The sequence below is a fragment of the Amaranthus tricolor genome, chromosome 11 (genome assembly GCF_026212465.1).
Source record: "Amaranthus tricolor cultivar Red isolate AtriRed21 chromosome 11, ASM2621246v1, whole genome shotgun sequence".
Taxonomy (NCBI): Eukaryota; Viridiplantae; Streptophyta; class Magnoliopsida; order Caryophyllales; family Amaranthaceae; genus Amaranthus; species Amaranthus tricolor.
The window spans coordinates 1,218,671-1,244,310 of NC_080057.1; the positions used below are offsets into that span (position 1 = coordinate 1,218,671).

The following is a 25,640-nucleotide window of genomic DNA, read 5'->3' on the forward strand; positions in this document are numbered from 1 at the left end:
TGAAAGAAACTTACCCAATGACGGGAGTGCTCTGGAGTTTTTCAAGATGACGACAACAAGATTGAAGAAGATGGGAGTGTTTCAAGAAGAAGAAGAAGATGGGAGTGCAGTAGTGAAGTGAAGACTGAAGATTCAGAAGAAGCAAATGATGGGTTGAGTTGACAGCCAGCATTGGACATTCCTATTGATGGTTTCAAAGGCCCAAAGTTTTTAGGGTTTTGAAACTTTTTTTTTAAAAGAAATATAAACCGGGGTTTTTAAAGTTTTTTAAAAAATTTGAAAATAATTCAAGGTTTTCAGAAATTTGAAAAATAATTTAGGGTATTCCAATTCTCAAAATTTGTACATTTCGTGAGGCGTGGCGGCGCGGGGATGGGGCGGGGCGGGGATGGGGCGGGTATCACCTAAAACCCATCCCCATCCCCATCCCCGCGGTGGGTATGAATTTTATACCCGTACCCGCCCCATGACCCATCAAACCGGGACCCATCCCCTCCCCGATGGGGCGGGGATGGGGCGGGTCTCCTATTAGACCCGCCCCGCCTGCATCCCTAACAGACTGCCCAAAACTGATCAAATCCGCGTACCTTGGTAAGTTGTCTTCGACAAGCTATCAAGATTCCTTTCTTTGGCCTTAATTTTCCATCAATTTATCAGTAACTATCCTATATTCATCAAACCACATCATTTGTGCACTTTTTCATATGATTTATAGGTTTCTTGAGTGACCCATTGCATGTTTGTTTTGCAAAGTACAGGAGAGTCTCATTTGTATTTGTCTTTTGTATTTTCTTTGTGACTCCTTCATTTTTGAGTCTCTTTCATTGTTTCTTCTTTTCAATTTGGGTATGTTTGAGTCTAGTTTTTCTTCAGTCTTCTTGTGTAGTCATTGTAGTTGTGGGAAAAAAGATGCGCAAGTGTTTTAGACCAAAGGTCACAAAACAGTTCAGATTGGATGTTTGGAGGAATTTTTGAGTTGTGATCAAACTAGACCACGTATTTGAGTATTTCCAATTTGGTGTGTTTGTAGACATCTTGAGGTGTGTTATCACCAAGTTTCATCATACTTGGAGTTGGTTTGGTCGGGTTTTTAGTAGCAAAAATTTCATACAGATTTCTGAATTTGGGTTGTTTGGTTCTGTTTGCTTTCTGTTTTGTCCACAAAAAAAATTCCCAAACTTCATTTCTCTTTCTTTCTTTCTTTTTCACTCTTATCCTTACTCTCATACTTCAATTTTGAAAGATTATTGAGCCTTAGAATATGAAATCATCGAAAGTAAACATGAACATACATAAATCATTGGATAAACTAGAGTGTGCAATTGAAAATCTTCAACTAGCAACATTGAATGTGGAGGAAGAAAGGCTTGAGGGGTTGAAAGTGGACTATTTACGACAAAGGGATTGGACTCAATGGAGTCTTTGCCTTGGAAAATTGGTTGATATAAGGCCAATTTGTTTCAGTCCAAGGCATAGAACCATTCATCAGAATTGTTCTAGCCACCTTCTGTTCATTTAGAACAGAAGGCTTATCGTGTGACGTTTGTTCAAGATCAATCTTGGGGCTGATCTTAGAGGGATTAATTGAGTTCTTGGATCATTTAGCACTTGCACGGATCAGAAATTCACCCAAATCGAATGACACACGTTCGAAATCAATCTGATGACCAAAATGAATACCATTAGGTACATAAGGAGTATTAAATTAAAAAATTAGGCTGGTCCAAAAAGGAAAATATAGAGTAACTTTCTGAGTAGGCATTAAGAATATTTTAAGTACTTAAGTACTTACTTTGTGTTCATTAGTATATTTTAAGTAGGCATTAAAGATATTGTAAGTAGGCTAGTAGGCTAAGTATCTCGGTAGACATTAAGAATATTGTAAGTAGACATTTTAAGTACTTACTCGATGGGTATTAAGTATATTGTAAGTAAGCATTAAGGATAACGTAAATAGGCATTAAATATACAGTAAGTGGACATTAAGGTTTAATGAGTTGGGTCTCAGAGACGTCTCTCATAGAGACGATCTCTCAGGAGACCGACTGCTCATATAATAAGAGCTGAAATATTTATGTATCGATAAATTTTGTTAAAAATTTCTAAAAATTCCAAAATCTTTTGGAAAAAACAATAATCTTAGAGGAAACCGTAATTATTTATTTAGTAACATCATGGATTGAAGTAGAGTTAGTGAGAATTAAATTTGGGAAATTAATATTTGCTCCAACTTTGTTAACGGATTCAGTTGTCATTTGTGAAAATCTTAAACTTTCTCCGTTCCATTATACTTCTTACATTTAACTTTTTATACAACTTAATGCGTTATTTTTTCTCATTTATATATTAAATTAAGCGTAATTAAAAATTATAAAAAGTTAAAATCATGAACATATGCGATTAGACGATTCAAACAAGATCCTATTTCACTATTTTTTTCTTACACATTAGTCGCAATATATAAAATAAGTTTAAATAATTAATAGCGTTAATAACCGTAACATAAGAAGTATTTCAGATGAATTATAGGTGAGTAGGTAACAAACTTATCAACTTTAATTATTCGATTTGACAAAACTGACAACCCCCGTCGTTCGTTACATCCAATAGTTTCTAATCAATATCCGTAATTTCTAAATAACCACAAAAAACAAAAATAATAATAATAAAATAAATAAAATTATAAAATGTAAATTAAAATTACAAAATTTTAATCCTATTAGATCACCGTTATTTACTAAGACCACCTCTGTTACGCCTAGGGGTTTGGATTCGATACAAATCCAAATCAAACCGAATAAAATTCGATTTTTCTAGTCCAAATCCAAATCATAATATTTATAATCCAAATTGAACCGAACCGAATTTTAAAATACCAATCCAAATTGAACCGAATAGGTCGAATTGCACCGATTTGTATATTTTGCACCGAAAATCAAATTTGCGTGTATTGTTTCAAACTTATTCTTTGTAAAGCTCCTAAATACATATTAATAATTTTAGAGTCTTTAATTTGAACAAGGAAAAAACTTTTAACAAAAATCTAAAAATAAGGGCAAAAATTCAAACAAATCAAATGAAAGATATAACATACCTTTAACGTCTTGATTTTTTCGGCTTTTTGGTTTTGTTAAACCCTAGACCGAGTCCAAACCGAACATTGAATTATAGTCAAACCAAATTACTTATTCGATTTGATTTGATTCGGAGTACCGTTTTTTACCAAATTAATTACACCCCTCGCCTATCCGAATTCTTCTGGGTAACCCAATATTCAAAGACGGAACTTCCAATATCTTTGCTAACTTTCTTCCATCAAATCTAAGCTCAAAATACTTTACTCTTTTGAAATCATGGCAGTTTTCAACTTAAAAGCTCTGATCTTTATGTGGATTTGTTTGGTTGTTCCTTCAGTTCTTGCCAAACCCGTTAAATACTGCGGTAATCTACTAATTCCTACAATTTTTTTTTCCTGTTTCTCCTTCATTATTTGCATAATTAATTACTGATGTAAGTGGTAAGGATTATAATTTTATTGGGCACTGAAAATTTGAGGAAATTGAATATCGACTGTATATGATTTCTTGGAAGTAATTATGCTACAAAACCTTTTTGAAATTTGGGTTTTATGGAAATTTCTTATTTAAATTGAGATCGTGATCATTGATTTGTAATGGGTTACTATGATTCTTCTCAAAGATGTGCTTTTTTCTATGCAAAAAAAAGCTAAGTTTTGGAAGTAAATTATTCTAATGGGCTTTGATTGATGATTTTTTTGAATACAGATAATAAAGGTAATTATCCAGTGAAGGTCAAAGGGGTTGACATTGTGCCTGATCCAGTGAAACCTGGCAAAGAAGCAGTTTTCAGCATCTCTGCTTACTCTGGTAATTCTTTTTCCTGTAATTTGATTGCTCCCATAACCCATTGGTCCAAAATTAGAGAAATTGGTATAATGTGTATATATCTGTTATGTTTTAGATTAATATTATGAGGACTGGTTGTTTAGTTGAGAGTTGAGGATGCAGATGCTTATAAAATATTGAATAAAGTTTAATGGTGTGATTAGTTTGGTTGATAGTTGAGGAATTTTACTGAAGATTATGGGTTCTGATTGATATTCAATAGATTGCAATGCTTAACTATGAAGATCAAGATTCAGAAATGGTATCCTGAGGCTGTATGACTTTGTATTGTGTTGTCTTATGTTTATGTCTAGTTTTCTTAAATGGTTTTACTGGTGATTGCAGTAACGCAAATCATAGAACTTAACAGCTGTAACTCATTGGTTAGATTTCAATGCTCATGCCTAAGAAGCGCTGGAATCGGACATTGCTCATAATCGTTGAGTTTAATTGTGTTTTTTCTTTTTCATGAGATCTCTATTTTTAGTGAACTGTGAACTTCAGGCTTTCAAATCCAGAATGAGATCATATTCTCTCAGTATTAGTTGTATTCAATACTAGCTGGCTTGTGAGGCTGCACAAGTTATCCAATTGTCGTCTTGAGTTAGGAAGTATTGATTTACTCCTATCTGATCAAACTAGATCAAGAATCTACCAACAACTCAATAGGTAGGTGGAAATTTTGTCTTGTCACTTTGAAAAGTAAAGCATGACAAAACTTGATTAATGTCTTAGCTTGTCTTTTTGTATTTGTAAGTTATAAAGGGTATCAGAAATGAGAATCCCCCGCCATAGTTTAGAAGTTGTATTGGTTACACAATTTTTTTTTATCTAGATGTTGATTTGGTTTGGTGATACCGTGATACCCATATTGTAAAGGAGTAACAAGGGGAAGAAAATAGGACGACAACAACAACAACAATGTCAGAGCCTTTATCCCGAAAGATTGGAGTCACCTACATGAACCAATATATCATTTTCAATGGTCGCCCGCATGGGTCTTATTCTCCATTCATTCTGATTTTCTACCATCTTAATTTGAAAGTCTAGATCTTTCATATCATTTTCACCTATGTCCTCCAAGTCATCTTCGGTCTTCTTCGTCTTCTTTTTAAGTCTCTCGAGCTCCAAATTTCTATATTTCTTACTAGTTGACTAATACCCCATCTTTGCACATTCCCAAACCATCTTAACGATTATCTTTCATCTTTTCCTCAATGTTTGCTAACTCCTAAACCCTTATTTTATCTTCGTTTCGAATTTTATCTCTTAAAGTATGCCCACTCATCCATTGAAGCATTCGTATTTATGCTACTCCCATCTTTTTACTATGATCCTTACTAGAAACCTAACATTCTGATTTATATAGTAACGGTGGTCTAATGGCTAATCGATAACACTTGGCCTGTAACTTTAAGGATACACCTCGATCACATAATATTCCAGTAGCCACTCTTCATTTTGTAACCCACACTCAATTCTATGGGCCACATCTTATTGGATGTCGCCACTACTCTGAAATACAGACGCAGGGTATTTGAAGCATCTACTTGAAGCAAATTCTTTCTCTTCTAGCTTTATAGTGTCCCTCGTTATCTCATTAGTTCTAAAATTATGCTCCACGTACTCTGTCTTGCTCCGACTTAGTTTGAATCCTCGTGACTCCAATCCTTGTATCTATCAATACAACTTAGCATTTATTCTCTCACTGGTCTAATCTACCAAAACAATATCATCAACAATAATAGCATTTATTTCTTGGGGATGACCTTCTTTGTCAATGCCCACCATACTTCTCTTGGAACCTAGTGGTATTTTTTTTACAGGTCTATAAAAATCACGTGCAAACCTCATTTCTAGCCCTATAGTACTCCATTAGTTGTCTTTTAAGATGAAATGCTTCTCATACGTATCTCTATTACGCTTTCTCATAACTTCATAATATGGCTCATGGATTTATTCATGATAGTTAGAGAAATCTTGGGCATCCCCTTTGTTCTGGTAAATAGGCACTAGAGTACTTTCGCCAATTATTAGGCATTTTGTTCGTCCTCCAAATCTTGTTGAATAGATCTGGTACCCAAGTCACTTCAATCGTCCCTAGACATCTCCATACCTCAATAGGTATACCATTTGGTCTAACCGCTTTCTTTAGCTTCATTTTTGTTCAACGTGCCATACATCTCTGATTTTTGTTTTCTTTGCATAAATTCTCTATTTTAATCTAAGGGAATGATTGTTGTTTCGCCTACAACATATCCTTGTTTTTTATTAAACAACTCATCAAAATACTCAGCTCCATAAATCTTTGGTGTTTTCGTCATGAACTAGAATGTTTTTATCCTTATCCTTAATACACCTCAGTACACCTATGACATTAGTTTTTGCTTGCCTCCCGATCTTTGTCATTCTCCTTTAGAATTAAATTTGTCAAATATTTCTTTAAAAGTGTTTAATTTTGCTTCACGTGCCATTACTTTCATCTTGGTTTTGATTTCCTTATACTTGGTTATGTTTTTCTCATTCTTGTATTTTCCTCATGCAAGAGGAAGAAAACGGGAGACGTAAAAATATTATGTGCATGTGTGTTACCAAATTTAATTCCCTTTCTTCAATGAGTAGCTTGGAATTTGGACCGCTCGTCCCAACTATACTATTTTTGCACCCTTCTAGATTTAAATCATGGGTAATAAAATTACTTTTAAGAAATACAATAAAGCACCATGATTAAGAATGAGCAAGGACTTGAGAATTATATGTTAGCCTAGTGACGGAGAGCTTTCCTTTAACCCTTATAGCATAGGTTTGATTCTCACCATTTACATGAAGAATTATTTCCCACTCCCCCTTACCTTTTGGGATTCCATAGTCTTCCCTTGTATCAAAGAATGAGTAAGGACTTCCTCACCAAGCGAACACCATTCCACACCACGACCCAACTACATGCCATCAGGCTACTTGTGCTGCACTGCCATGAGTGCCATTACCACTCTTGTATTGATGAGTCCCACCTAAACCATTCACATGACTTCACCACATAAGCTCTTGATTGCCTATTTTTTGCCTTGCTGACCAGGTAGCTAATGACACTTCAAGAATGTGGGTACTTGATTCTACCATGATACACAAACATATCCAGCCATCATGCTAGAAACAACGGCCAAGACCCAAATCTAATCAAAATGGGCAGAAAGTCATTGACGACCCAGAGCGAGGGAAAGAGACAGAGAATGCTTGTTTTTATGAAAAATGAGAATGCTAATAGCCAATAGGCAGTGTTAATTTGCTCCTTTTTGACTAAATTTTTTGCAACATATTTGCTTCATGCAGTGGAAGCTATCTCCGGAGGGAAGGTAAAGATCAACGTGGCATATTTTGGACTTCCAGTGCACAGTCAGACTATTGATCTTTGCAGCGAAACATCCTGTCCTGTAACAGCAGGCGATTTTGTGCTCTCACACTCACAAACTTTGCCGATTTTCACTCCCCCGGTAAGTTTCAAGTTGTATCTCCGGAATACTTAACCCATGTTTTCTCATAGCCGTTCTTTGACATCTATCTACGTATCTTCAAATTCATAGGGCTCGTATACTCTAAAGATGACTATGGAAAGCAACAACAATCACTTGCTAACCTGCATCAAATTTGATTTCTCCATTGGCTTTGGAGCATCTGTTTCGGATAGTTGAGCGTTTCCTTCAAACGTGTGCTTGCTTCGTGAAGTCCAATGTTTTGTAATGGATTTCGGTGTGATATAATGTACTTTGAGTTCAGCTCTTACTCTTTTATGTGGAGATTAATAATGTGCTTCTGTTGGAAGTTATTCACGCTTTATTCGATTTGATCGTTCATGTAGACTGTAGAGTTTATGCAATCCTGCAATCCTACTGCATTCTGCTTCAAAGCGTGTTGCACATTTCGTGATTTTCTTTCCGGCCGGTCTCCTAAGAGACCATCTCTTCGAGAGACGTCTCTTAGACATTAAACCTTAATGTCCACTTATTGTATCCTTAATGCCTACTTACGTTATTCTTAATACCTACTTACAATATATTTAATACCACCGAAAAAGCACTTAAAATGTCTATTTACAATATTCTTTATGCCTACTGAGAAATTTGGTTTAGTAGCCTACTTACCGTATCCTTAATGCCTACTTACAATATCTTCAAGGCCTATTTACAGTGTATTTAATGTGTATCGAGTAAGTACTTAAATATATATAATATTCTAAATATTTATTTACAATATTCTTAGTGTGTAATGTAAAAAATTACTTTATATTTTTTTTAGGCAAGCCCAATTAGAGCCACAAGAATTTTGTGTTTTCCACAAGAAGGATCAAATTTTAGTACCACCGTACGAGTCCATAGCATAAATAAAAGCTGATCAACAATATAAGTGAAGGATAAATAAATTATTTTTTTTTGTCTGGATGGGTTATCATTACCAATCAATTTTTGATCCCATATGAAAATTTCACTGAATCTTTACTCTTCAAGGATAAAAAAATTTGTGAAATAATGATTTTTACGTTAAATTTTTTTTTTTGTTACAACCTTACATTATATTTGCCAATTTTGATATTTATGACTTGTGTAGATATTTTATAATTATGACGTAATTGCATTTTTGGACCTAAAATTTAGAAAAGCTTTAGTTTAATTTTTATTGGAAAATTTACACGGAATTTTAGTTATTTTATAGTGTTAAAAATAAAATAATAATGAATTTATGACTTGTTAAGTTAAACTCAACCGATTGTGTTTATTAAAAGTAGGTGATCTATATATTGGATAATTCGCATAACTTAGTTATTTTTATTTGAAGATCAGCAAACCTTAAGAAAAGAAAAATAAATTAAAATTAATTGTTTATAACTTTTTTATTAACATATTTATAACAATTTAAAATAATACTTACAATCATTGTTGACAAATAACTCTAAATTTGTTTGCCATTTAGAATAATCCACTCATAGAATTGCTTACAAATTGTTTTCAATTTCCCAATTTGAAATTGACATAAATACTTTCAAAAAAAAAAAAGAACTGGTAGCAGAGAATTAATAGATTTATCCTTAACCTACATATTAAAATTCAAAAGTTAGAAAATAATTGAATAACAAAAATAATTTAACATTTTATGTATAGCAATCAACATATTTTTTTTTTACCCAATCAACAGATCTTACCTTCTAATTTTTTTTTTTCACGTATTATTTGACTGGAAGGTCATTAATAATAAATGTTTTATTGATGTACCCATTTGATGCAAGTCACAATATAAATTTTAACCCTATATTAATATTATAAATTATTAAAAATTATACATAAAATTGTAATGATAGTGCAGTACAGAAAGGCAAATTAATAAATTATATTATATTCAAAATTACAAGTAGCCCCTTTAGAAATTCTCAATTGTAATTTTCATTGCATCTTCCCCATGAATCATGAAAGTATTTTTAGTGGAGATTAAATAATAGCTTTGGTATTGTAATACACTCATATCCCTCCTGAAAAAATTATAATTTGGTTCATTGTTTGATAAATATAAATAATACCGATTAGAGGAGAAAGATTCAATAATGTGTACAAACATTAAATAATGCGTAAAGAATAAAACTTGTTAGATAAGATATTCTTTTGTTCTACCGATAACGCAACTGTTAACATTAAATGCATGGAATTTTTGTATAACAAACCTATTTTAGTTTTATACTTGGTGGTAGATTAACTTATCTTTCCAAGCAGGTATTAAATAATTAATTGATTTATTAGATCTCATTAGAGGTATAGTTAAGTGGCTTAGATTTAGACAAGTTAAGAGGAGACATAAACAATTATGTGACCATTATGAACTTAAAAAGGATATTGGTCATTAGATACTCCGACACGTTGGGGCTCAACCCATAATCTGATAAAAAAAACTATTACATATCGTGTTGTCATAACAAAACTATATTGTGAATGTACATATAAAGGTATAAGCAATGCAACATGAAAACTAGCTATTGGTATACACAAATATTAGAAGCACATGACTACGAAACTAAGATTTTTTATATGTACACAAACCAGACGTCCATTTAGTAATAAGTGAATGCATTCCTATTCTTTACCATCTTGTTAACCATTCACATAATGATACTAATGAATTCTTAACGCCGATTCTTGCAGATATGATGGAAAAATGAAAGACGTATTTTAATGATTTTCCTTATGTTTGTGGAATTGCGATAATTTTAGACCTATGTCTTAAAACGAAAAATCCTACTAAATTAATAGGCTTTTACTACCATTCGTTAGATGTCCATAGAGTGATGTACATACTTATGTTGGAAACTGTAAAATGTATTTAGTAGAGCTTTATGATTACTATTCGAGTGTATATAACCCAAACCGCAATATGTCTAGGCATGCTAGCGTCTCGGTACGTCCCACTAGGTTTAATCCCATCATAGCTAACATAATAAGCTAAGATGATAGTTTTTTAGAGCCTTCTTCTTCCTCATCCTCTTCTTCATATTTAGAACTAGATAATTATCTTAAGCATCATTTCGAAATTGAACAAGATAGTTTAAATATTTTAGAGTTGTGGAAAGAAAAATCTATAAAATTCTCCATACTATCGAGAGTTGCAAAGGATATCCTTACATTTTCGGTTCCTACTGTTACTTCGGGATTATGCTTTTAGTGCAGGTAAAAGAGTTCTTGATGAAAAGAGATCTCGTCTTGCACCACACACTATTCAAATATGTGTTTACAAGAATGATTGGGATCAAGTGGATGTTCGAACACAAGGACTTAAGAACGATGATGATCAAGATGATGACAATGATCTATGGATGATGGTGGATACATCTGCATCATTAGGAGGAGAGGCAGCAGAGACATCGAACCAACAAGATGATGATGAAGATGACAAATAGGATTATGAATATCGGACAACAATCAATCAACATTCAACAGCTACAAATAAAAGGTATGACAATAATTACGTGCACTTTGATTCTTTCGTGATACGTAGGCAGCTTAATATTCTTTCGGGATACTAAGTTCAAGTCTATTTTCTCCCTATTTTTTATTAATCATCTATATCTTTTTTTTTTCCATCTTTTTAGTAAATATTAAATAACGAGTGACAAGCAATGAATTACGATAATGAGTAAGTAATCAACAAAGGTACATCCATATTATTATAGTATTTTATATGTATAATTATATTATATTATATTTTAAGTAAAAGTAATCAAGAATGGAACCGATGGTCTGATCGCCCCACCCGAGAGTTGAAACCGCCTCTTGAATTGCCAAGAAACCGTTTGGAACCGCCTGGAACCGAAACCGTCCGAATCAGATTCCATGTGAAACCGAAATTGGATGGAACTGGAAAAGAACCGGCCCCAACCCAGACTGTGGCCATCATTAGTCTGACACGAGCAGAGAAAAATAATCCAATTTCAATCTGAAGAAGTCTGACTTTGACCCCGTTACTTAAAGTCTGAGTTGGATCTGACTCCAACTTTGACAAAACCTGATTTTTACTTATTCAAATATTTGTTTTCTAAGGCTTTTCAAGACAAATTTGTATCTGTAGGATTAATTAAACATATAGATGTGTCTATTTCGACTATTATTATGTGGTTTTCATTGGCGGTAGCATTATTATACCCTATCATAAACGGGTTTTTCTAGAGACTTCATCATGTTTTAAACTTTGTTATCTTTTATTATGAGTTTGCGTTGGGGCCATTTATAGCATATTAGAATTAGTAAGTTGTACTAGTTGAACTATACACTCTAATAGTCTCATTTGACTTTTAACACTGTTTATCAATCACCTTTAATTTGTAATTTCTCAGTTTTTTTTTGAACATTGAGTAATCTTATTAATAAAATTAGTCCCTAAAAGAGACCAACAATAATAAAAGTACATCTGATGCACTTCTTCGGCATAAAAAAACCACATAGAGTAAAAGCCACTGAGGAAACAAAAGATGTAGGGTGCCTTATAAAGGATAGTGGGCAAGCTACTAAACATACCTAGACCAAACCTAAAGATATGGTACAAAAACGCCTAGACCAAAGAGGTCATACACCTGACGGTGAGTCACAGTCCGACTCACCAAACACACCTAACACCTAAAGGTACTTTATTCTTAATTAATAAGTTATATAATCAAGTGGAATCTTGTTTGATTTGTTTCAATGTGAAGATTATAATATCAACTTTTTACAACTTAATTATGCACAATTAGAGATATTAATGATTGAAATGAAACTGTTATGGTGAATAAAAGAAAATATTTATTTGTTTAATCAAAATTGGGCAAATTATAGCTAATTCAAAAGACATTATTTTTATGAATTTACATATTGTTTAAAGCTTTGACTTTTTGAAATAACATGTCATTATTCAACTCTATTGGGGGTTCAAAAGTACGAGTCAAACAATGCAAAATTGGATTTCGAATCAAAGGTTAAAAAAAATTTAATATTTATTCATAGCAAAATCAAAGTACACATAATCCAATCTAAAACTGCCTCAATGATAGAAAATATGAAAAAAAATAAGATCATTTAACAACTTAATTACAAAAATAAGCTTCGTGAAAACTTAATTCCCAAAATAAGCGTCCGTACATCCAAACTTAGCATTGGAGTAAGTCGTTACTAACAGCGACTTAAAAAAATTTAATGAATTTTAAGTTTTCAGTTCTCAGTTACTTCCTCATTCCAACCTACGAGATTAATGAGTTGATCAGTTAACCTTAAAGTCGCTGTTACTAACAACGACTTAAGGAGTTGACTGGTCAACTCCCTAAGTCGCTGTTAGTAACAACAACTTATGACTTTTAATTTTTTTTTTGTCTTTCGCTGTTAGTAACAGCGACTTACTCCAAGACTAGGTTCCGATATACGGACGCTTATTTTGGAAATTAAATTTTCACGAAGCTTATTTTGGAATTAAGTTGTTAAATAATCTTATTTTATTCAAATTTTCTCAATTGACATTCCTGACTATCCTTATATCACACAATTATTCTAAAAAATTCAGTAAGAAATAGGTCGCCCATTAGATAACTAAGTATAAACTATTTCATGAAAGTAGAAAAAGAACATGAAAATGGAATGACATGAACCGTTCTATTAGAATTGTCCGTTCTAAAGTGATAAAAATTAAAACCAATAAACTGTTTTTAAATTATCCGGTCCAATCTGATATCTAAAATGGTCTGACCAAGTCGTGAAAATTTCCAAAATGTAATAGTTGGACACAAATCAAACTAAACCGTGTGCAATGTATTTTTTCGCCTGCATATCCACATTGGATTCTTGACGCTCATAAGAGTCACCTGGACATTTCATCAATCTGAACAAAAAATGAAATGTTTCATTAAGTAGCCGAGAGTCGAGAACAACAGTTGGGCACATAAAACAGGAGCCCAAAAATGAGTAACTGTGGTTCCTCTATTACCAAAATGCAACCAAAATATGCATTCTATATTCTAACATGTGAACAAGTCAAACTGCAACTCAATAAAGTCGATTATTTGAACTCCGACAAAATGTGCAACGAAATAAGTTTATTTAAGATAAAAGATGATCCAACTCTCACTCTCTGTGATCTCATTTTCTAAATGGACTAAATTCAGTTCAACCAACACTGCTGTTCAGAAAGTTGTCTATAGTTTATACCAAATATTTCGGGCAGACTGTATATAACAATAACAATGACATCAAAACTAATGACTACAGAATTGAACAGAGCAAAGCAAAACACCTTAAACCGCAACAGATGAAGCCTGGCTACTAGTTTTGTTCTTTCTTCCCCAAACAGGTGTACTCTCGATGAGCTTATGAGGAACGAGCCGTCTTTCACGTTTTGTAAGCTTCTTAAAATTACTGACTCTCAGTTTTGCTACTTCGGCTTCCTCATCTGGAGTCAATTCTCTAACCACCACTGTCAGCCTACACTCCGGTCTCATCATTATCCCATGTCTCATTTTTGCATGATAACTTATTCTCTTCTTGTAAAATCCTTTGCCAACAAAAGCTTCAGCTGCAAAGATCGCATAAATTTTAGGCAATTGTTAAAGCCTGATATCGCTTATGGATGCATAGTCATGTAACGATAGCAGCAGTATCTAAGAACTAAGAGATACGGTTGTGACACTTACCAACTAAAAGACGATCCGGATCTAATCCATGATTATGGACAGCATTTGCACGAGCAGAATGTATCACCTACAAATGCGCAGCAACTTTACATTCAATTACAAGAAATAAATGAGATTGGCATTAGGCCCCTATAGCTTTGTTCTTTCATTCTTTGAACCTTGGAAACAAAACATAAAAGGTTCCATTAGGCATTAGGGCCAGTCAGTTTTCATCAAGTCTATTTAAGCCAAGTTCTCTGTTCTAATTCTTCAGTTTTCATATTAGGGTCACACCATGTGAAATCATCAGTTTTCATATCAGGGGCACTGATTTTTTATATTTGAATTTAGCTTTTGTGGAGTTAACACATTCAAAATGCTATAAAATTTATCATTAAAATAAGTAGCCGACAAAATATTGTTGGTGTTAGGGATTCAGTAAATTAAACAAAAAGGTTGGTGACATTAACAAAAAAACAATAACATTCTATTACCCCACGGCCATTAAGTGGCTCCCATCTAAGCAGGGTTTCGAGGGTGGATGTACGTAATCTTACCCTTGTTAGTGATAACGAAGAGGTTGTTTCTGAGTGACCCTTGGTAGGAATTATCAACAGCATTAAATAAATAAAAAATGCACATGATTTAAGGAGTCTTTTCAATATAGTCCATTAGAAGCCAAAACCAAAAAGTTAAAAATCTTTGGCCCTATGCAAATAGGGGAGATCAAACGTTGGAGACATCAATAAGTAAACTACTAAATTAGCTTCTTGCTACCATTTTGATGTCACCAAAAACCAAGTGGAATGTAAAATTCAGCTATATTTTGGTTTCTCCAAAAGCTAATATTTCAAATTTTATTTTAAAATAATGATCTTCCATTAGAAATGTATCCAACACTAGATACCACTTGAATTCCAGAAGAAGAACTCAAACCTGATAAACGGTTTTTGAGGCCCGCTTCACAGTCACTTGCAGCTGTAGCAATGCATCCTCGACACGCATTCCACGGACCAAAGCAGCAACCAAATTTACCTTTTTAGGACTCTAGAAGCCACAAGTTGAACAACACATAATTAAACAGACTGTACTTAGACAGTTGAGACTATAAACAACATTAATCTAATAGATAAAATGCACCCAAATATTTGTACATGGAATATGTTCAAAATTAGTCCCCAAAGTAGTGTATCAAAACATTACATGAAATGTACTAACCCAAGACTTATTTTAAAAAATTACCTGCTTTATTCCTTTCAAAATTGCTTGAACTTTTTCAGGTTTTGGCTTTACAGCCTCAGTCTGGCTTTCAGACTTCCCAGCTTTAGCAGCTGAAATTGGGATCAAAGGAGAAGAGATAGGAATTACATCGGAAGGCGAATCAGAAAGAACTCTTGATGTGGAAATCCCCTGAAAGTATAATGGAAAAACCTAAATGAATCACAATTCCTACAATATTCAATTGACATCTAGTAAAGCATTATAAGTGTAACAAATGTCAAACTATTACCAAGACCACATTACAAATATTGTGTGATACAAAATCATAACGTGTCCATGGATAAATAAGTATTTAAAGTCAAAAATCCCCTCTATTTTTACTCCAAAAAACTATACCAGTCTAAGGTGTAAATATATCAACCAAAGAACAGCAGACTACTGATCAAGCATGCATTTTATAGCACTCAACGTTTAAAAACCTTTGATCATTTGTCAAACAGTGATACTAAGTAAACAGAGAGGGGAGCTGCAGAACAGGATATTAATCATTAGTTGTTTGATCTAATGTGTATAATGACATCAGGCTACAGTGGTAAATTTTCACAAATGAAACAGTTTGTAGATTTTATAAGTATTTTGACAAATGCAATGTTGTTGTATAGAATATTATACACCTAGCACAGACCATTTTGAGTTTTGTCCAAAAACATAGATCTATTTCGATTGCACAGTTTAAATTTCTAATCGAGTAGAGAATCACGTCTTCCCAATCTTGATACTAGCAGTATATTTCAAGGGAAGTTTTCAGAGAACTATTTGAATCAGATTTCAAAATTTTGGATAGTCACATATTAAAAAATATGGAGAGCCAATGAATCTATCTTTGATAGAGGAGGAAAAAACTAGAAGCAACAGAAACATGCTAAGATTGTGTATTTTGACATTTTGCTTTGAAATCTCTTCATTTTGTTGAGCATAACTTTCTCTTGATTTGTTATCCATTTGGTTATTATTATTCAAACCAATTTATATCTATATAGACTCTTCTCCATTCATCTCTGATACTCCAAAACTATTTTGATATACAAGATTTTAGACCACCCCAATATTTGATTGGCATTTTCTAAGGAGTCTAATACCCATGGATATCTAACTCAACCCAAATCCCTTGAAAACGAAACTTACACTCCCCCTAAGTTGGAGAATCCATTCCTAAGCAGTAGTCAACCCCAAAGAGAGAGAACAAAAGATGGAGATTTCAAATGAGAGAAATAACAACATCAGTCGTGAACAGAATTGGGTCTAATTTGCTGGTCATCTTTGCTTGTTTTCTAGCCAGTCATCTTCGTCCGTGGTCTTTTGCATTTTGTTCTCATTTCCATCAATACAAAAGTTCTTAATTTCTAATTATGAAGCTAAATACACTGTTTTCTTCTCTTTTTCATCAACTGAGGAAGCCAAATACATGAGCAAAGTATTTAGACCAGAGCACCCCCATAGTAAATTTAAGTCACCAATTTTCCTGTTGCACCTCCATAAAAAGCAACTACACCAATCCAAGGTACATATGTACCAAGCAAATCAAACAGTGTTAAAAAGTAGCAGAGATGTTCTAATTTTAGTGTCAATAAACGATAACTATACGAAGTATAATTCTTGTGTGAAAGATAATATGTCATAAAAATCAGTCTGAACTCCAAATACCATCCCTCTCTAAAATATTTTTGTAGGACTTTAGCTTTCTGAATTCCCATTTCCCAACCTTAGCAAAGTCTCATTCCCTAAAAAAATAAGAAACTTTTAACTCCCAACATTGATGTATCACTCCCACCTTCAAAGTCCCTCAAAACATACACCAAGTAAATGTTTTTCAATTTATATACGAGCAACCCCTTATCACGTATTTTATCTAGTGCCCGACAAATCAAGACATAATTTCACCTGTTTCAATACGTATTTCACCAAAAAAGTGCCTAATATTCGATTGTTATAATTCATAATTCACCAAAAGTAGACTATAATATTTGCTTGTTTCAATTCGTAATCACCGAAAGTGCCTATTGCTCACTTTTTTCGATTCACAAGTTGCAGGAGATCAGTAAATTAGGGGAGACACCTTCACTTGTTTCAATCAACAAAGGCTAATACACACAATAAACCATGAACATTGAACAGAATCCACTACACATAAACAAAAAGGAAGCTTACAAATTGTTGGAAGTACTGATATAAAGGTCTCTGGATGTCTTCAGAAGACAATTTCAATGCCCTAGATTCTCCTGAAACAACAATAAAACCCATAAATCTTTTAAGTATCACTTATCAAGAACAATACTTTACAATCAAAGAAACAGTAGTCTCAACAAATTAATTTGCCGAAATGAAAAGGTCTAGCTCAATAAGTAAATATTAAAGAGAGTGAACATCAAACTGACCTAATTTAAGAATCGGTGCAGTATGAAGTTCCCTAGAAGTCCCATTTGTGATCTGATTTCGCTCCAATTTTTTACCAAAAGCATTGATTAGACACCGCAAATTGTTCTTCCACCACATTTTGATTGCCCGACAGATTAATTTTACTTTAAAACCATAGATTTGGGGTTTTTAAGGCAGTGTAGATTGCAGTCGAGAGGCAGAAGAACCCCGGTGGGTTTTGTGAGGGAGTCGATGAAGAAATGTTGGGCCTAATTGTATGAGCCCTACAATCGCCCTTACGAGTTTCACAGAAACGTTCCTCGAGTTCAGGCCATCACCTCTTATAAATTAATATAAAGTAAAAATAAGAAAATAGCAGCTTTAGCAGCCAACAGCATTCCACAAGTTAACCTTATTATATAACAAAACTTTTCTAATTTCTCATATATCAAAGGTAAAATTATCAGATTCAAATGAGTATTCTTCCTCAATTTCGTTTTTCTTCATCTTCGACAATATGGATGAGTTCATGCAAGAATTCGAAGATTTCGTGACACAGACTCAACGGGATTCGTCGTTTAGAGAAAATATAAGTATGTTTGATTCTCTCTTGCTTCATGAATTCAATAAAATTAGAATTAAATAAAAAATGTGATGTTTTCAATCTGTTTCTGTAATTCTATTAAATAATGAGCATATTTAGTTCAAGTATGGTTATGGAACTAAAATTAGTGAACACGAAGGTTAGTTTAACATTTGATAACATATTTATTCAAGTTGGTTACTATAAATTGGTTGTAAATAATATTCAAGGTGATATTTAATACTTAAAAGTTGGTATTAGATATTATTGATTATAGTTTTCAAACTGCTCACTGTAAATTGGGATTAGTTAATTTTCAAATTGGCATTATATAGTTTTCAATTTGGCATTAGATGCTATTTAAATTGGCATTAAATAGTATTCAAATTGGCATTAAATAGTTTTCAAATTGGTATTATATGGTATTTAAATTGGCATTAGATGCTGATGTCATTATAGTATTCAAGTTGGCATCAGATGCTATTTAAATTAGCATTAGATAGTTTTCAAATTGGCATTAAATAGTATTCAAATTGGTATTAAATAGTTTTCAAATTGGCATTATGAAACAATCGTATTATTAATGAGATTTCATTAGTCGTTTTTAGCGCCTAACTTTTTTTTATATATATTTGTTCATTACTAATTATAATTTAATTAGTGATGGTAATAATTTGAAAAATTCCTACGATGATTAGAAACTTGTCAACTCGTAACGTTGTTATGAAGTGTAATAAGTAACGTAAACTTTGGAGTTAAAACTTAAAGTTGAGCAACTACTCATAACGTTTCGGGATAATTATAATACTTATCCGAAAACTTTATTTACCCATGTTGAGAATAAATTAAATATTTCATAAACATATACGAGATCATGTATAACTTTGAGTTTCTAGTCCAACTAATAGAAAGAGCTTGGGAATTTTTTGAATGGTTGGCCAAGCAAACCTATGAACAAGAAATGGCTTATACTCTCCCTTCTCTCGATATAAATCATACAACCTTTCTTGAACATTTGGAGGCCAATCCTTCATGTTTAGCATTGAAAGATGACTATATTGGGAAAAATTCATATGGAAGTTATGACTTGGTTAGTGAGTTTAGTGTAGAAAATGCGGATCCTAGATACCTTAGCGGGTCCTCCACTTTGTCTTTTTCTTACCCTTGTCCCTATCCACCCTTCGAGGAGTCTGATGGTGATGATGATTTGATTTATGAAGATGAAGATTTTAAGGAATTTCGTATGCAGTTAAGACAAGCCCTTAACTAATCTTCCTCCTCTATAGATAAGCCTATTTTAGAAACATCATTTAATGGCATAAATGATGAGCTTTGTAGCCCTATGCCCTCTCATTGTGAACCTATTGTTGAGGCACTTTGCTTGCCCTATATTAATAATTATCTTGTTTTTATGCCATGTAAGCATGACTTGTTTGTGAATGAGCATTGTGATAACACAATTAATGTGCCTATTAATACGAAGTCACATGTGCATACATGCATCACTCTTTCTAGTGAGACTCCAAACATCATGCATTGTGATAACTCCATAATACCTCAGTTTGGTCCATTTCATGCTCTTTTTAATGGTCATAAAGCTTTGGCCTTAGTTGGATATAGATTCGCCTCCATTAATCTATGTCAACCTATTCCAAATGATTTCCCTTTCCCTCCCTTTGTCCAGTTTTTCTTTGGCTTTTCATCATGTAATGATAAGCCATTTTTCTATATGTATTCTATTTCATTGAGATATTTGTCTTTATTTCTCTCTATTTGTTATTACTTAACTCTTTCTTTTGTAGGAAGTGAGTTTGACAAACTCCTTCGAAGTCTGTCAAGTTATTTATTGAAAAAGGTCAAGCTAACGACCTTAAACTAGAGCTTTTTGGGAGGCAACCCAACTCTGGGTCGAGCAAAGGGGTATTTCAAATATAACATCGCACTAAGCATCAGCAGCAAAACAAAAAGCCAAAAAAACGAAACTTGTACTTCGCTCGATAGGTCGAGCGAACGCGCTCGGGCGAGCGAGATACAGAATCTGACAGAATCGTGTTTAAATCCAGATTTGCTCGACTAAACACTCATTTCTCACTCGAGAAATATCATTTCCTCCTACTTTTTCTCACTCAAAACTCAAAACCTAAGCCCTAAATCCTTCAATCCTTCTACATTCACTCATTAACAACAACATTCACTCTTTAAATTTACACATTACATCCACATTGTTCCATTTTCATCAACATCCATCAACAATTAGGGTTTGTAGGATTGAGGTAAAAGTTGCTAAATTGTTCAAGATTTGAGTTTTTATTTGCTTTCTACTAATTAATCTTTACTTTTTAGTAGAGATTTTGTGTTCTTTGCTTGTATAATCTTTGTTTTAGGAAATCATCAATCAAAACAAGCTAATGGCACCAAGGAGGCAAAGGAGGAGGGAAAGGACTCCATCACCACAAAGAGTTGAACCCGACGAGGACTACCCCAACATAATTTTTAGGAATGAAGACCAACGAGATAAGTTTCAAAATCTTAAAGAAAGGCCCATCATTCCTACTAGGTTTGTTTGTGCTAATGTGCTTAGAAACCTAGGATTATTTGAGTATGCTATGCATTTTTTTAGAGCAATAGGCATGGGTTTTATGTTCAATATGCATAGAGAAACATACCCTGAGTTAGTCCTCGAGTTCTTAAGTTCATTGACCATAACACAAGATGAGTTTGGAGAAACCTCATTGTATTTCAGGATAGATGGAATTGAGCGGCAGCTCACTACAACTGAACTTGCTAATTTATTTGGTCTGAACGACATGAGGGGAGGACTAGACTATGAACAACACCCATCCCAAATTTTGCCGTTAATATCAGGAGAACACTTGACCAACCTGCAGAATTTAGTTCTGAAAGAGGTTCATCACCCTGTTATCAGGATGTGGCTCAAGTTCATGGCTTTCACCATCACGGCCAAATCTGAGTCCAATAAGGCCAATAGTAACGATTTGATTATTTTAGGCTCAACCCTCCGCCCTGAATGGGGTTTTACCTTTAACCTAGCTAGACTTTTAGTCCACACATTCCGCCATACTATTAATCAACCTAACACTGTTCGAACACCGATACAATTTGGCAGACTCATCACCCAAATTGCTATGCATTTTGGTTGGAGAGGAGAAGGGGTACTGCCTAGAGAAGCCACCACCATCAGCATAACCCACTTAGTTCAATCTAAGCGGCTAGAGCTTTCAAATGGTCAAACATGGTGGAAGCTTCATGACCGACAAATAGGTGTCCCTCTCCCCACCCAAGCTCTTCCTGACTTAATCCCAAACCGTCCCACCTATCTCTTTGAACCAGAAGGGCGGGTACCTGACCCTCTAGCAGTGGAAAGGCAACCACCTCAAGCTTTCCACAATCAGTACTCCCGTCGAAGACGAGGCGGTTCTTCTTCTGCAAATGAGGAACGTCGCCCCTCCCCTGCATATGAGCACGGAGGCCCATCCTCTAACAACGAGTTTGGTGGCACCTCTCATGCACCACCTTCACCCCACCATACTGACCCTGATCCCGTCCTGGCCTCTTTACAGCGCTTACACCTGCGTCTGGACGGCTATGATCAGCAGTTTGACCGGATAGAGGCGCAACAGAGCCAGATCGACCAATTCATGATCGACTACCAGCAAAGCCAATATCCGGTATATGACCATCATTACCGCCAGTGGCATATCGCCCCAGGTCATGTGCACCCATCATGGTACACACCGCCGCAGGGTGATTTTGGTTATTTTTACGGTTCCAAGGGGGACGGTAGTACATCTTTTGGTCATGGAGCACAGGAAGAGGGAGATGATGATGAGGAAGATAATGATGAAGGAGATGAAGAGGATGAAGAGGACGATGAGAGTGACGCCTAGCGTCCTCACACCTTCTCTAATGCCCCTTTGTCGCATTGAGGACACTGCTCAATTCAGCTTGGGGGAGGTGTTGTGTTTATGGTCTCCTTAGGTTCTTCTTATGTATATATGCATGTTTTCATTGATTTTCTTTCTGATTTATTACTTTTGTAGTCTAGATTATTATTTTCTTTATTTAATTATGTTTTCGATGCCTTGAATCACATTCATGCACATTTTTGATCTTCAGTAGCTAACTTGATTTCATTTTGGGCCATATTCTTAATCTATATATAATACCTTGGCAAGTTTAGATTATTTCTTCTAAATTTTTTCTTGATTTTCAATCCTATGAACCTAGAGTTCTCAAAACAAAAGTTGAGCATTAATTTGGTTTGTGGCACCGCCCTTGGGTATTTGTGGACATATTTTGAACCCATAAGTATCTATTGAGCCCCTACCATGAATTCACGTAAATTAATGAGATTGTGAATTTGTAGCGCACTAGGCATGACTTGAAGGACTTGGGTATTATCTGGATCTAGTTGCTAGTTTGGATCGAGCTTATTCCTTTTCTTTCTTACCCTCTTGTTAACCTAAATTATACCCCACTTCCTTTCGAGTATTCCATTTTCCTTTGTAACCCTTCGCTTTCACCTTCTTTCACCTTCATCCCTAACTCTTTAGCATACTTGTTTGTCTTGTTGATGGTATGTTGGTGGTTGGTTTATCACACTTGGCTTGAGTTTTTAGCATGCATTTGTCTTTTTATATTTTCTTGAAGTCACCACTTACATATATCATGGTGATATTTTAATTTTAGACACAAAGTTGGTATTGTATGACTCTAAGAGTCTCTTCATTTTACTACCCACTTTTGATAGTGTAATGTTTATTTTTATATTATCTTTGTTATTATCAAAAAAAAAAAAAATTGTGTAGAAAAATTATTAGTTGTTAATAAATTCCAAGTTGTGTGAAACCATGGATCATTTTGGTTTGTTTGAGTTAACTAGTTATGTTACCTCTTTTTGTAACTTTACCCTTATCCTTTCTATATTTCATCTTACTCTAACCTTTTCTAATTCACCTCTTTTAGGTCGATCCACCTACTTCTAGTGAAGCCTTAGCCTTTGAATCCTCGAGTACCGAGGTGCGAAACTTTGCCACATCTCTATTTAGAGGCTCACATCACTTTGAGCCATAGGATGAGGGAATGAGCGTAACTTTAAACACTTGAGTGTGGTTATTCATCTTGACTAATATACCAAAAAGTGAGGTCCACTTATATCCATTGTGATTGGTTTGGGAGTCTTAGACTCAGTATGGCAAGATCATTGCTTGACAACTTGTTTTGAGAATAATTTGTAGAACAGGAACACACTTCAAACCTTTTAGAATTGATAATCATAGCTTGCTGATCTATCATACATATTTTGACAAATTGTGGCTTATGAGTTCATGACTATAGCTGTTGTTAGATCATTCATGTGCATCTATGACTGATTCTTGATTTTCTTTTCTCTTATTGATGCAATGCTTGCTTGAGGACAAGCAAAGGTCTGGCTTGGGGGAATTTGTTAGCTACATTTTATCTTTATTTTTACCCCTATAAGTGGCTTGTTTAGTGTGAGTAAACTACATATTATTACATTGGTTTATTGGATTTTACGCTTGTTTTGTTGCTTTGGTATTTTATTTCATTTCAGGATCTAATCATGTACACCGAGCACAAACTAGCCCCTCTAGTTGCATACAATTGCTCACCTAAACACCGAGGATTCAAAGAAGCGAAACATCATGAGCCAAGTCACAAGAACAAGCCAAAATAGATCCGCTCGACAAGTCGAGCAAGATGGCTCGGGTCGAGCGAAGTGCATTCACATTTCCAGAAGCTTCTGATCATCAGCAGGATTTTATTCAGGAGCACAGTACATCTGCTCGACTGGTCGAGCACAATGGCTCAGGTCGAGCGGAGTTGATTTTTACATTCTGTCCCATTCTTGAAGTCTCTGATGTTGAACCTGAATGTGGCTCGACTGCTTGAGCGGGATTCGCTCGAGTCGAGCGAAATGGGCGGCAGCAACATGTGCGATCTTCTTAAAGCATCATTCGAGGTCCAATTATATTTGTTGCTTCTAATTGCTGCTGCCAAGACTGCCAGCCACCCTACCCTATCCACTAGGGGTGGCACCCCCCTTCCTATAACCTAGGGGTGGTGGAGCAATCATGAAACCACCACCCCCACTTGCTTTTGAAGCCTATAAATAGAGAAGAGGAAGAAGGAGCTTGCATCTCAGATTTCAACCTTTCATCTTAAGTAATTTATGTATTCTTCATAGTCATGCTTTCATTTCAATTAAGAATCAGTTTTAGCATAATCTCTATTTCAATTCAATCTAGTATTTTCATTTTCCAAATATAATCTTTACTTATCCTTTATTATAATGTCTTGCAATTTGGGATTCTTCAACCATTGATGTACTATTATTGAAGCCTTTGGAAGGTATTACTTTAAATCATCAATTCATCTTGTTCACCCTTGGATTGAGCTCAAAAGAGTAACTTCTATCCTTGCTTATATTGTTTTCAATTCATGTCACTTAATCCCGTTCATTGTTTGCTTTAGTTTCATATATTCATGCTTGTAGTTCTTCAACTTATATTGCTTTCATCTCTTTGGGGTACTCTAGCTTAATTTATTCATCTATGATTCTTGACTTGCTACATTCTACAATTTCAATATGAGTATGAGTGAGTAGTTTGTTTTAGCTTAGGCTAGGCATTATCACCATGAATATAGTTTGAATTGCTTTCTCTACCTTTGGTTTGGTTATGTTATTTATGGTTTAAGATGGAATTTTGCTATCATGTTGTAGTGTCGTTGAATTGAGGGCGAGAGTCGATTTTTAACGATAATCTATGCTTAAAAGTTAAGGCGTCTCCATGAGAATAGGTAGATGCTTTGATTGGAAATGTTGAATGTGTGCTTCATGTCTTAAGTTGTGTATTAGCTCCATGAGAATAGGTAGTTGAGCATGGTTAGGAAGCTTTTGTTGCTTGAGAGAGAACATTAGTACTTATGATACGTTCTTCCCCATTACAAAATATCCATGACCTTAGGTTAATGTTTAGTAAACACTGCTTCGGTGAGAAAGCCTAGACTATGCCTCTTAGTTTATTGATCATTTTATCCTTGCTTTTAGTTCATTGTATCCTTATTTACTTTTATGATTTGTTTTCATTAAGTTTCTTTTCTTTAATCGCTTGTCTTCATTTTATCTCCAACATCATATACGTTTTCGAACGCACTAATCGATTGAGAAACTATCAACTTAACCCCCACTCCTTGTGGATTCGACCCGTACTTGCCGACGTACTACGCTACGCCGTGCACTTGCGGTATTACTATTGAAGGACATAAAGTCTCGATCACCTACGATGATTAGAAACTTGTCAACTCG

The 25,640-nt window shown here is 34.4% G+C and overlaps 2 protein-coding genes across 3 annotated transcripts; one reads left to right on the top strand and one right to left on the bottom strand.

Moving 5' to 3' along the window:
• The first annotated feature begins 3,146 nt into the window (after positions 1 to 3,146).
• On the top strand, positions 3,147 to 7,744 carry LOC130827307 (uncharacterized). The gene is made up of 4 exons (XM_057692982.1): positions 3,147 to 3,441; positions 3,786 to 3,887; positions 7,236 to 7,396; positions 7,487 to 7,744. The coding sequence occupies exons 1-4, from the start codon at positions 3,354 to 3,356 to the stop codon at positions 7,592 to 7,594; spliced, it is 459 nt and encodes a 152-aa protein (XP_057548965.1). The 5' UTR covers positions 3,147 to 3,353; the 3' UTR covers positions 7,595 to 7,744.
• A 4,693-nt stretch (positions 7,745 to 12,437) lies between these two features.
• Positions 12,438 to 18,096, bottom strand: LOC130827304 (uncharacterized). Of its 2 annotated transcripts, XM_057692980.1 has the most exons (7): positions 17,727 to 18,096; positions 17,500 to 17,570; positions 15,313 to 15,480; positions 15,007 to 15,117; positions 14,092 to 14,158; positions 13,695 to 13,973; positions 12,438 to 13,283 (listed from the first exon to the last, which is right to left on the bottom strand). In XM_057692980.1, the coding sequence occupies exons 1-6, from the start codon at positions 17,842 to 17,844 to the stop codon at positions 13,696 to 13,698; spliced, it is 813 nt and encodes a 270-aa protein (XP_057548963.1). In that variant the 5' UTR covers positions 17,845 to 18,096; the 3' UTR covers positions 12,438 to 13,283; position 13,695. The 2 variants fall into 2 exon arrangements, with proteins under 2 accessions (XP_057548963.1, XP_057548962.1); XM_057692979.1 differs by lacking the exon at positions 12,438 to 13,283 and having other exon boundaries at positions 13,481 to 13,973; positions 17,727 to 18,073.
• Between the last annotated feature and the right edge of the window lie 7,544 nt (positions 18,097 to 25,640).